Source organism: Rana temporaria, chromosome 9, assembly GCF_905171775.1.
Source record: "Rana temporaria chromosome 9, aRanTem1.1, whole genome shotgun sequence".
In the NCBI taxonomy this organism is placed as follows: domain Eukaryota; kingdom Metazoa; phylum Chordata; class Amphibia; order Anura; family Ranidae; genus Rana; species Rana temporaria.
Genome location: NC_053497.1, coordinates 136932838 through 136944936, shown reverse-complemented (window position 1 = coordinate 136944936; position 12099 = coordinate 136932838). Strand labels below are relative to the sequence as shown.

Genomic DNA, 12099 nt, shown 5'->3' with positions numbered 1-12099 from the left:
GCCTGAAAATGTCCGCTAGGCCGTACACACGACCGGATCTATCTGCTGGAACTGATCCGCGGATCAATCCCAGCGGATCAATCCGATCGTGTACGGGGCCTTAAAGTATAATTAAAAGCAAAACGTTTTTTAGATAGAGTGGAGAGAACACCTGTCAGTTTTTATTGCTGTCTGTGCCCCCAATAAGGAGATTATCCCCCTCTATTTGTCCTGTTTACCATTATCATTGAACGTAAAAGTATAAAATCCCAAATTTTGGGTTGTCCCCAGAAAAGCAATAGAGGGGAATTCTTCCAATAGGGACACTAGTTTGGGTGACCTGGGTGGTCCCCATGGAATTTCCTTAATTTGCTGTAATTTCCTCTCACTTCCTGTTTTTCTATGGGACAGGAAGTGAAGGGAAATCTCCACAATGGGCACAGTTGGCGGAAAAAAAAAAAAATCTGATGGGTTATAACCATTTCTTGCTCTATCCAAAATGGAAAAAAAGTTTTGCCTATAGTTCTACTTTAACTTCAAAGGTCCATAGGGAGCACTATTACATTATCCAAGTCATGACTGGTCCTCTAAGAACACATAGTAGATATATCACAAATAGAAAAAGCTGTAAATGTGTAAATTGAAGATGACAATTCCAAATTAAGAATGCAGCGAAGGGTTTATGCACCCAAAGTTGCCTCGTTTCCAACTTTTCGGCACTACTAAAAGTATCTTGTAAGTGGAATTCTCATTGCCCTTTGCGATGTGAAGCTTTGGTGTAGGGAATCGCTAGCCTGTGGTGGTGTGAAATTCATTTTTCGTTTTCGTTTTTTTTTCTCCTCCATTTTTTTGGGCATGCGATGCATGATTCTAGCTAGTGCATGCCATTGGAGCAGATGGTGAACATGACCTTATAGTGTTTTGGTTTCCACCAGGGGGCAACGCCGGAGGACTTCAGCAACCTGCCACCGGAACAGAGGCGGAAAAAGCTGCAGCAAAAGGTTGATGAACTAAATAAAGACATCCAAAAAGAGATCGATCAGAGGTAAGGAATGCCACGACCGTCTTAGAAGTCTTTTTTTCAAAGAGATGCACAGAGACCCTGTGATGACATCACCGAGTCTAAAACAGGGTATGTAAAGAAAATGGAAATGTTTTATTTAAAAAAAAATTATCTGGAATCTAGATGGGGGGGAAAGCTGGAACGCAAAATATAAGCAGACCTCAATGTTAAAGGCTAAGATCACCTTTGGAACCATGCTACATGTTCCACCCATATTTAGGGTGGAATATGTAACATGTTCCGCTCCCTCCTCCCTGTGACAGCGGGCAGGGGATCTTCTCCCTCCACCCACTGTCACAATTTTAAAACAGCGTCCGTCCACACAGCTTTATCATACATTCACCGTTTCTGAGCATGCTTGATCTTGGTCACACAATTTTTTTAGTGAGGACCAAGATGTTGTAGCATTAATCCCAAAGGATTTTCTTTTTTCTAGCCATTCCAGGCTTTAAATTACATATGCGAATTGTAAATATCTTTCTAGTGGTCAGATGTATATTAGTTCCTGGGTATGCACACCTCCTGTGACTCCGTCTCTCTCTGATTGATTTTTATTTAGTTTATATTATAGACCATAAAACAGGAGATTAAAATACAATCTGACTCCTAGAACCCCTAGGTAGACAGGAATTAGTAGGCAGAGAAATTTCAGTGTTTCGAATAATGGGCACTTTACCCCCGGAAAGTTTTAACCTCCTTCATGACCAGGCCATTTTTTGCGATATGGCACTGCGTTACTTTAACCACTTGTCTACCACCGTATAGTCATATGACGGCGGCAGGAACCCTTCTTCCCTCAGGGCCGCCGTCATATGACGTCCTCGGCTTCTCTGCATTGTGGAGAGCGCGCACTGGCCTCATCACTGTAGACCCGATGTGCGCGCCATGTCCGGGCACCCGCGATTGCTCATCACAGAGCAGGGACGTGGATCTGTGTGTTTAAACACACAGATCCACGTCCTGTCAGGGGAGAGGAGAACTGATCGTATGTTCCTTGTATATAGTAACAACGATCGGTCTCCTCCTCTCATCAGTCCCCTCCCCCCACAGTTAGAATCACTCCCTAGGACACCCAATTATCCCCTTGATTGCCCCCTAGTGTTAACCCCTTCCCTACCAGTCACATTTATACAGTAATCAGTGCATTTCTATAGCACTGATCGCTGTATAAATGTGAATGGTCCCAAAATAGTGTCAAAAGTGTCCGATATGTCCACCGCAATATCACAGTCACAATACAAATTGCAGATCGCCGCCATTCGTTGTAAAAAAAAAAAGAATAATAAAAATGACATAAATCTATCCCCTATATTGTAGACGCTATAACTTTTGTGCAAACAAATCAATATACGCTTATTGCGATTTTTTTTTTTACCAAAAATATGGAGAAGAATACTTATCGGTCTAAACTGAGAAAATTATTATTATTTTTTTTTTATTATTATTATTATTGGGATATTTATTATAGCAAAAAAGTTAAAAATATTATGTTTTTTTCAAAATTGTCAGTCTTTTTTTGTTTATAGCGTAAAAAATAAAAAACGCAGAGGTGATCAAATACCACCGAAAGAAAGCTCTATTTGTGGGGAAAAAAATTATCAATATTTAATTTGGGTACAATGTCGCACGACCGCACAATTGTCCTTCAAATTGTGACAGCACTGAAAGCTGAAAATTGGCCTGGGCAGGAAGGGGGTGAAAATGCCCTGTATTGAAGTGGTTAACTGACAATTGCACAGTCGTGCGACGCTGTACACTAATAAAATTGATTATCATTTTTTTCCCACAAATAGAGCTTGATTTTGGTGGTATTTGATCACCTCTGCTGATTGATAGGGGATAAAATATTTATTTCACTCAATACAGTGCACATCAATTTATAACTTTTTTGAAATGCGTTTTTCGGGATATTTTTGTTGTTATTCTGTCTCTCTCTGTTAAAATAAACCTACCATTAAAATTATAGATTGATCATTTCTTTGTCAGTGGGCAAAAGTACAAAAGCAGCAGAGGATCAAATACTTTTTTCCCCTCACTGTATGGCCTCTATCAGGAAGCCAGCCCTGTACAATTACTTGCAGCCGATGCTGGAGGAGAGCATGTAGACAGGAATTGGCTATAATATTCTGGTAAAGATCCAAAGAACTGAGAAGCAGAAGTGGTAAGGATATACACAGGGCTAAATGTCATCTAGTTTGGGTTTAGGTCTATTTTAGGCAAGTAGCCCATGGTGGTCTTGATCCCTAAACGTGATTGCAAAATGAACCAGAAGCCACAGTAGCCATATTTTAGTTTCTAATTACTTATAATGTTTTTGACTGCCCCAGGTTTATAAATGGGCTCTATTAAATAGTCCTTTTTTTTTTTTCTTTCATTCTTAACACAGAGATGCCTTGACGAAGATGAGAGACGTGTATCTGAAGAATCCACAGATGGGAGATGCTGGCAGCGTGGGTCAGAAGTTAATAGAGATTGGAAATAACATTGAGAAACTACGTGTGGAAGTACAAAAGTTTGAAGTGAGTATACATGTTCTTCATTATGTAGGAAAGAATCATAACAGATAAAGGGAAGGATTGTTTACACCAAGCTCTACCTCCCAGAAACCCTTAATAAATGGGTTGGACAGACTGTCTATATCTTTTTTTTTTTTTTTCACCCAAGCTGAGACCATTCTAACCAGACAACCGTATATAACCATTTGCCACAAGAGTACGGCCTTTTTTCAAATCCCTTTAAAACAAACTCTGCCTATGTGAGGCTAAATAACAACAGATTCAATGGTGCCAGTTCTTCTGAGGCACTGACCTGGAGCAAGCACAGATCAAAAGTTTTGACTTCACACTTGCCTCCCTTGTTGCATGCCCAGGTCAAGCGGGGGTTGGCAAGCTGTGGACCGCTGGCAACTGACGGTTAGAACGCAAACACGGCCCTGCTTTGCCAGTCATTCTCACTAGCCTCTACCGCTCTCCTCTTTACTGCAGAGTGGAGAGAGGGAGGTATCACAGTACTGGACGGAGAGTGGGAGCTGCCTCAGTTCACCTTTCAAGTTAACCAGCAGGTTATTGGTTGCTAGTATGTCAGGCGGTCCTAGCAACCAATCACCAGCTTGTTAATATGAAAAATTTACTCTGGCAGCTATCGCCCTCCATCGAGTACTGTGCTGCCTCCTGCTCTCCGCTATGCAGTATACCTGTGTAAGGTAGGAGAGTGTTAACCCACTGGTGTGTGTTTGTGTGTGTGGGGATGATAGTGGGGGACAGAGGACACTGCTTTGGGGGGGGGGGGGGCAGAAGACACTAAAGTAGGGGGACGACGACGATATGAAGGGGGGCACAGGGCACTACATACATTGGGGAGGATGTGAAGGGGGCAGAGCACACTACAGTTGGGGGGTGGGGGGGGGGGGTGATGTATAGAACAGTACATCACTCTTCACTCTATGGGGGGGGGCAGTGGACACTACAGTGGGGAGTGATGTGAAGGGGCGCAGAGGACACTGCCATGGGGAAGTAGAGGACACTACTGTTGGGGGGGGGGGGGGCAGAGGACACTACTGTGAGGAATGGGCATAGGGATGATGTGAAGGGGATCTAAGGACACTACGAGTGGAAGGGTAGTACCGGATACTACTGGGGGGTGATGTGAAGGGGGCAGAGGATACTACTGTGGAGGGGGGGGGGGGGGTTGGAGGACAGTAGTGTGACAGACTATGTATGTCCTACATGCCATGTTTTTTGTTGGAAGCTTGATTTTTTTTGTTTTAAAAAGGGTGCCCTTTCCCCCAGGGATCTTTGATTTCCTCCATGTTGTTCATGTAGGTCTAAACCTTTGAACGGTTGCCTACCTGATTTACAGTGTTCAAAAATCAGAGAGTGTGTGTATCACCAGGAGCCAGTCAGGTTGTATTACCCAGCACAGTACTCCTCGGCAGGGCTGCCAGGGGGGGGTACAGCCATTACGACTGTAGGGGGCCCCGTGGCCCGAGGGGCCTGCTCAGGCCAGAATAAGGCAGGACGGGTGAAGGGGAGCCGCGTTGTGCACTATAGAAACAATCTCGCAGCGTCTGCTGCTGTCTGTGTCATTGAGCTCAGACATCAAGCACTTTACTGCCACCTCTGGCTACTATGTGCATGTGCACCCCTCATGTGAGCTGCCTGTACTGTGCTCCTCTGTGTCAGCAACATGTCAGCTTTGTGAAAACGAGCTGGGACTAGGTAGGAAGATTTCCTTTACAAGTAGGGGCTGTGAGGGAAAAATAGGGAGGCTGTTTGTGTACAAAGAGGGGCCAGAGGCTTGTGTGTTTACAGATTTGCGTATATGTGGGGCTGACATTTATATACAGGTGTGAGGGGGCTGACATATATACAAGTGGAAGGGGGGGGGGGCTGACATATACACAGGTGTGAGGGGGATGGGGCTGACATATATACAGGTGTGAGGGGGGCTGGCATATATACAGAATTGAGGGCGGCTGAGTGCGTTGGTGGTCAGGCTCGGGGGGGGGGGGGGGACAAAAACTCCTGATGGCTGCCCTGCTCCTCGGTTTAACATGTTTTCACGCACTGGGAGTCTGAGTGGGAGGTTTAAATCTTCACAATAAGAGGAGCAACAACATCTTTTTCTCACCAACATGCACTTATAGTTTAAGCTGGAAGTATCCCTTTATAAACACAGCAACACTTATCAGGGATATTCAGAAATACAAATACTCTTTAGGTAATACAGAGGCTGTACTTTTTATACAGTAATAGATTGACCAATATATATAACATGGATTTTTTGCAGAGTTGGCTGGCAGAAGTCGAAGGAAGACTTCCTGTCCGCAATGACAGCTCCCGTCGGCAAAGTGGCCTGTATGAAACACAAAACACTGCTCCAGTCAACAACTGTGCACAGGACCGGGAGAGGTACAGTATACTGAGTGTGAAGAAAGAACTCTATGGGTTTTCTAAGCTGTTTGCTTTCAGGCTCCCTTTTCTTATTTGGAAACTTTCAGAGGGAAGGGAGAGGATTTGAAACCCTGATTTATTCACTTGCTTGTGGAAATTTAAACTTGAGCTATATTGCGCTTTGTAGCAAGCTTTAACAGAGGAACTTAGGAGAGTTTGGAATCCCCAAGAGATATAAGGAAGATTTACCCTCACTCGCATCTTGTGCAGGTGGCGGGTGTCAGAAGTTGCAATGTAAAATTTCTGGAAATTTTGAAGCCATGGGAAAAATACAGTTTCCCTGTTTTTTGTATCGGAAATTTTCGGAAAAAACTCAGTGTGGAGTAGTTTTACAAATTGAAAGTTGTTTTGTTATATTGGGAGCGTAAAATGCAGTGTATATAAAAATAATATGCTTTAAAAGTACAGCTTATTCAATAAATAAACTAAACTTGCTTTTTAAAATTTTTATTTTTTATTACAAATGGAATAACAAGGACTGTATATGTTATGAACATTTCAGCTATACATGAGATCAGGTAACCACCCCCTTTCCCTCATAATAATGTAAAAGCTTCTTGACAATATGCATTTTCAGTTATTGACAATGCTGATCATCCAGAAGCATATATTGCTCTTGCAAAAGCTTGATCAATGTTCTACTGATTTCCAGGTGTTGTTTTATCTATAAATGAAGGGATTGTGTATTTTTGGGACACCATGATTTGTAAGACTTCTTTACTTGAACATGCTGCTGGTGAACAAACACTTTGTGATGATCCAGAAGCAGCAGAACGTGTTTCTGGAATGAGACCTCTGGAGGGAAAAGCTATTTTTAAAGTCTTTTCCCCCTCTCATGTGCAAGGATGTGTTTTGTCATGCTTGTAGCATTTGGAAAAGAAGATTTCTTCTCAGCAGAAATTGTGCTGTGGAAATGCTTCCAAATTCTAGATGTTGGTCTCACCATTTTACTGAGAGGAGGAAAAGTAAAAACCATATAGGGAAATATTATGCTGTGATGGTGGAGAACTATAACATGAATCATTTAAAGGTTATAAATATAAACTATTTTGGCAGATAAATGTACCCTCTTACTTGTCAATTAAGGCCTGAGAGGACAGAAACTATAATCTACTAGCTTTCCCAACAATCACCCAACTGTAGAGGATACAAATGTAGCCCACAAGCAAACTAAGCTGGAAGCTTTTTCCCTGCAATGCTCCCTAGTGGCAGAAATGCATATTTCTTTTGTTTGAGAACTGCATTGAGAATTACAGTGTTACTTGAATTGTATTCCAGGATTTGCTTGTCTTCGAAGAGAGAACTTGCAATAATTTAAGACTTTACATAAAGTCTCAGAAAGGTCTTTATGTTGTATTGAATACCATGTCATAGATATCCTACTAATCGTTGTAAAAGAGCATATTACACACTCCCCTTTTCCAGTTTTTCCGGAAAAAAAAGGCTTTGAAAAAAAAACGTAAGGAAAAACAATTTTTCTCAGATTTTTCAATTTTTTTCCCAGGCCTTCCCATCTCTAATAAGAAGTGACTGAAAATCTCCCCTTCCATAGACAGTGATAAAACACCTATTCTAGTAGAATGTGGAGGGTTTACAACCTCTGCCAGGATTCTACTGCATTAATGTGTACCCATAACATCTCCTTACTTCCTTGTCCTGGTGACAGGGATTGGACAGGGCAGCTAGAGAATTTCTCTCTATGGGAACACAAATGACTACTACAGTTTTACAGAAAAATTTCTTCAGCTTCAACACCAGCGGCAGCAAAACCTGGCAAAAGTTCTAACACCTGCCAACCCTTTCCACAATCAAAAAGTTTGAATGGCGTTGAACTTTAACACACCCTCCCTGTCATTCCGATCAGATAGCCTGAGGATATTTTGCTCACAGTGCAACATCCTCTGGTAGTCCTGGAGTCTGTTGCTATAGTGATTCTATGTCTTTCTCTCTTGAGCAGCCCAGATGGCAGTTACACGGAAGATCAGAGCCAGGAGACGGAAGTGAAGGTGACGCCCACAGAGTTCGATGATGATTTTGATGACGAGGAGCCCCTGCCCACAATAGGAACTTGTAAAGCCTTATACCCTTTTGACGGTAATACCCTCATATTTTCCTACACTTAACTCTACGTGTAATTTTACGCTGCTGACTCTGACCATGTCCCACTAGGTGAAAATGAAGGAACCATATCTGTATCAGAAGGTGAAATACTGAAAGTCATCGAGGAGGACAAAGGGGATGGATGGACACGGATCCGCAGGAGCGAGGAGGAGGAGGGTTATGTCCCAACATCTTACATCGAAGTTTATTTGGACAAAAATGCCAAAGGTGCCAAGACTTACATCTAACCTCATCTGCCTGTCTGTCTATAAAGGGGTTTCACCCCCAGCAATGTGTGTGTTCCTTGGCACCTGCTTACTTGTCCCAGTGACTGGCTTCAGTTAGCTTGGTCCTTGGCATGCGGTGTATAAAGAACAGTAAAGGGAGCTAAAGCTGTGTGGCCCATATCCCAACTCAAAAGTCTATAACAACTTGTATTTCATCCATCTAAACCCTATTTTGTAGATGTGTCCATAGTTGCAGAAAGATTGAGTCCATGGAATTATGGTAGGTTTGATCTCATTGACCAAGCTTCCATGCAAATAACCCCTTTGTAAAATGTCCTACCATGTGTCATTTGTCAACAAGTATAGATCAAGGTGGTGTAGATAAGCAAGTTCAGTAAGTGGTGACAGTGGTTTTGGAGGACAAAAGAAAGTCTACCCAACAAAAAAGCTAGAGAGTCTTAAGGCTGAAGGCAGCTACGGACCTAAGTAAAGTTGAATATTGACTAAAAACTCCTCTATTGTGAGATATTTCTTTACCCAAAAAAATCCTATAGCCATATTAGCCAAAAATGTAAAACTGGCTAATTGACTTTTGATCCTAAGCTGAAATTGTATACTGAAGACTCTCATAGCTTTAGAAACCTGGACTAAAATGTCAAAGTGTTATATTTGGAGGTCCTAACCGTACTGCTATCAGAAGGGATGGAAACATTTTTTCTATGCTGAAGTACTTATTTAACCTGGGCAGGTTATTCATTTACTGTGAAGGAGGTAATTGCCAGTGATCGTATTAATTGAAGAGTCAAAAGTTAATCTCCCTGCTTTAAAATATTTATGATGGTTTTACAGCCAAATGAGTTGACCCATCAGCCTGGGGCCAGGGGGGATTGAAACCCCAGTAGTATGACATTCTTCATTTTGAAGCCAATAGCTTTACAAATCCTAGTCTCTGTAAGGCAGTGTCATCAGTTTTGGTCTCCAATGCTTCTAGCTTTTACTAAAATGGTTCAGCTAAGGATGGATTTTCATCCCTGGAACATGTAGGCACACAAGGTGTTAATTAATTAATTAAATAATAGTGCATTCCACCTTTCAAATAACTTATTCGAATTCCTCAGAGCCTAGGATTTGTTGAAGATATCAGCATTTCACTGAAGGTTCCCAGACTTCCCTGACTTCGAGCCCCCACCAGGTGCAGGTGATGGACCTGATTCAGCAAAGGAACCTTAAAGTGGTTGTAACCCTCAGACATGAAATATGAAAAAAAGCATATCACTATCTCAATCCAGAGCACTGTCATTTCTGTCTCCTGCCTTGTTCCTCTGCTATCTGCATGAGTCACTTCTGACAAATTTTTCTGAGAAAAATGGTGACGGGAGGGAGCTCCAGCTGATTGACAACCTCAGGGTGCTGTGTGAAGGGGGTATGTCCCTTCCCTCCAATAATCTCACAGAACCCTCCTCACTTAGTAACTTCAGCTCTCTGCCCCCTGTTTTCAGAGCTGAGAGATCCTGTGTAAATTCTGCACTTTGAATGGATGTAGGGGAAAGACAACTGTAGATAAACAGATACAACTTATGTAGGACGATTTGTTTCATTTCTGTGTATCACCTGAGGCCGGTCACTACACTGGATATATGGAAGGTGTAACGGAACCACAAATGGGACAGGGGTTAAATCCGTTCACGATATTCCATTCCACCCAAGACAGCTTATCGACACTCCACAATCAGGCAAACGAACACGGCCCATAAGAATTCCCCCCAGACACGAGACACACAGCTCTGTTCTGGTTTCAAATGCAAGACAACTTTAATGGTTCACTCTCAGCTTTTAAGCAGTTACAGCATGTTACAGTACTCAAAGGAACAAAACCACACCCCACCCATACATCACACGATGAGCTTCAATCACATTCTTTTAGATAATTACATAGAGGAGTTAATTATCCCCCAGACGTTACGTCTCCGACAATAAGTCATTCACCTGCACAATACACATTGCACAGACGTCTGACCTTTAGAGTCACAACACATCTATCATCAATAGCACACAATGAAAGGTCTTCCAGAAGCCTGACTCAATTAACAACTCGCTAGCCAGGGCTAATCATTGAAAAGAGTCATTATTGACCGATAGGGTCAGAATATTCTTTACAGACATTAAAGAATATATTGTAGATTACTGTCCATGTTAAAACAATCCAACATATGTCCCTTATCTCCTGGCTCAATCTGTGCCCAAAAGTGACTCTTTTACAGAAGGGTTTACAACCACTTTAAAGTGACATTAAAGGCTCTTTTTAAAAAAAAAATAACAAACATGTTATAATTACCTGCTCTGTGCAGTGGTTTTGCACAGAACAGTCCCAATCCTCCTCTTTTCAGGTCCCCCGCCAGCACTCCTGGCTCCCTCTCTTCAGCCAGTACCCCCAAAAGCAAGCTCTGGGGGCACAGGTGCATGCTCGCTCTTGATCCATAAAACATATAGAACTGCAGCTTGGCCCCACCCCCAGCTCTCTCATTTGCTCATTAGCCAATGAGGAATGAGCGACCTGGGAGTAGCTCAGCTCTTGTGCACATCGCTGGATCGGGAGGGAGTTTAGGTGAGTATTGTGAGGGGGGTAGGGGTGTGCTACAGATTTTTTACCTTTATGCATAGAGCCTTTAAAACCACTTTGAGTCTGCTCCGTTACTGAACAAGGACAATATAGAGGTCCTGTATGTTTTCTGTGCCTGGTGCTGCAGATATCTTTTGCTTTGTTGCACTACTTGATTATAGCAAACAGGCCTCATATCTCTCCTAAACCTTACTCATATTCTGCTGGACATATAAAGCCGGGTACACACTAATGCCTCGTACACCCGGAAAGAAAGAGAACTGGTTCTTTATCTAAGGTCCGTCGGACTTCCGACAAAAACGTCCGATGGAGGCTACACGCGACTGGACTTTCCGAGAAAAAAAGTCAGTTGGAATTTTTTCCTCGGAAAGTCCGGCCGTGTGTACGAGGCATAACAGTTTTTTCTTTGTGCAGCCCAGCGGGTTGCACAAAAAAAACTGACAGTTTCGGTCAGAGCTGCTGTACTAACCTTGCGATTTCCCCAGCTGAGCTTTTGTGTTCTGACAGGGGGACACCAGAACACTCCAACCAGTGGCCGGCTGGCTTCTGTTGGACAGACCGGCCCAAACACGGGCCGATTGTCGGACGTTTTTTTTTTGGAACGGGCCTGTGTGTATAGGGCTTTGGTGAAGATTGCCATTTTCATTAGCATTTTTATCTGTCCTGGTTATTTGGGAGGCAGAAGATTTCTAATAGTCTCTTGTCTCACAATGCTACAAACTTACAGAAAGGATTTCAAAGTTTGCTGACTATTTATGTAAAGCTTATCACTGGCAATGCCAAACACTTTATTGTACTTGTTCTAAAATCTGCCCAACTACAGCCATGTACTTTAAACTCCATCCAGTGGTGTGCATCGGTCATAGGTTTTAAATTGGCAACCTCACCCTTATTTTTTTGTATAAAATTATTTTAGATTATATATAAAATTCCAGAAATTATTTATCTCATAGAAGATATATGTCTAATAGTAATGATATAGTGCAAGCACAGGTAATCCATGGCTTCCCAATGTGACGGAGCAATGTTCTGTTATGCAGTTAGCCATAATAGATGTTTATAGTGTTGAAGACTGTCTATTATAGTGAAAGGATCTCAATTGTTTTGGGGGAGCTTCATAATACTGAAAGCCTATTGCCAAATGTCCATTTTGACAAA

The 12099-nt window shown here is 42.4% G+C and overlaps 1 protein-coding gene across 16 annotated transcripts in view; it reads left to right on the top strand.

Annotated features, from left to right (window-relative positions):
• Window positions 1–12099, top strand: part of FNBP1 (formin binding protein 1) — a 301149-nt gene that overhangs the window by 278178 nt on the left and 10872 nt on the right. For 6 of the 16 annotated variants that reach the window (XM_040324630.1, XM_040324626.1, XM_040324622.1 and 3 more), the window contains 5 exons: window positions 897–1024; window positions 3429–3561; window positions 5831–5952; window positions 7949–8088; window positions 8164–8322. In XM_040324630.1, coding sequence (XP_040180564.1) covers window positions 897–1024; window positions 3429–3561; window positions 5831–5952; window positions 7949–8088; window positions 8164–8322 — 682 coding nt within the window. Of the gene's footprint in view, window positions 1–896; window positions 1025–3428; window positions 3562–5830; window positions 5953–7948; window positions 8089–8163; window positions 9608–12099 lie in introns of those variants that run through there. The other 10 variants (XM_040324625.1, XM_040324627.1, XM_040324633.1 and 7 more) reach the window with 5 other exon arrangements.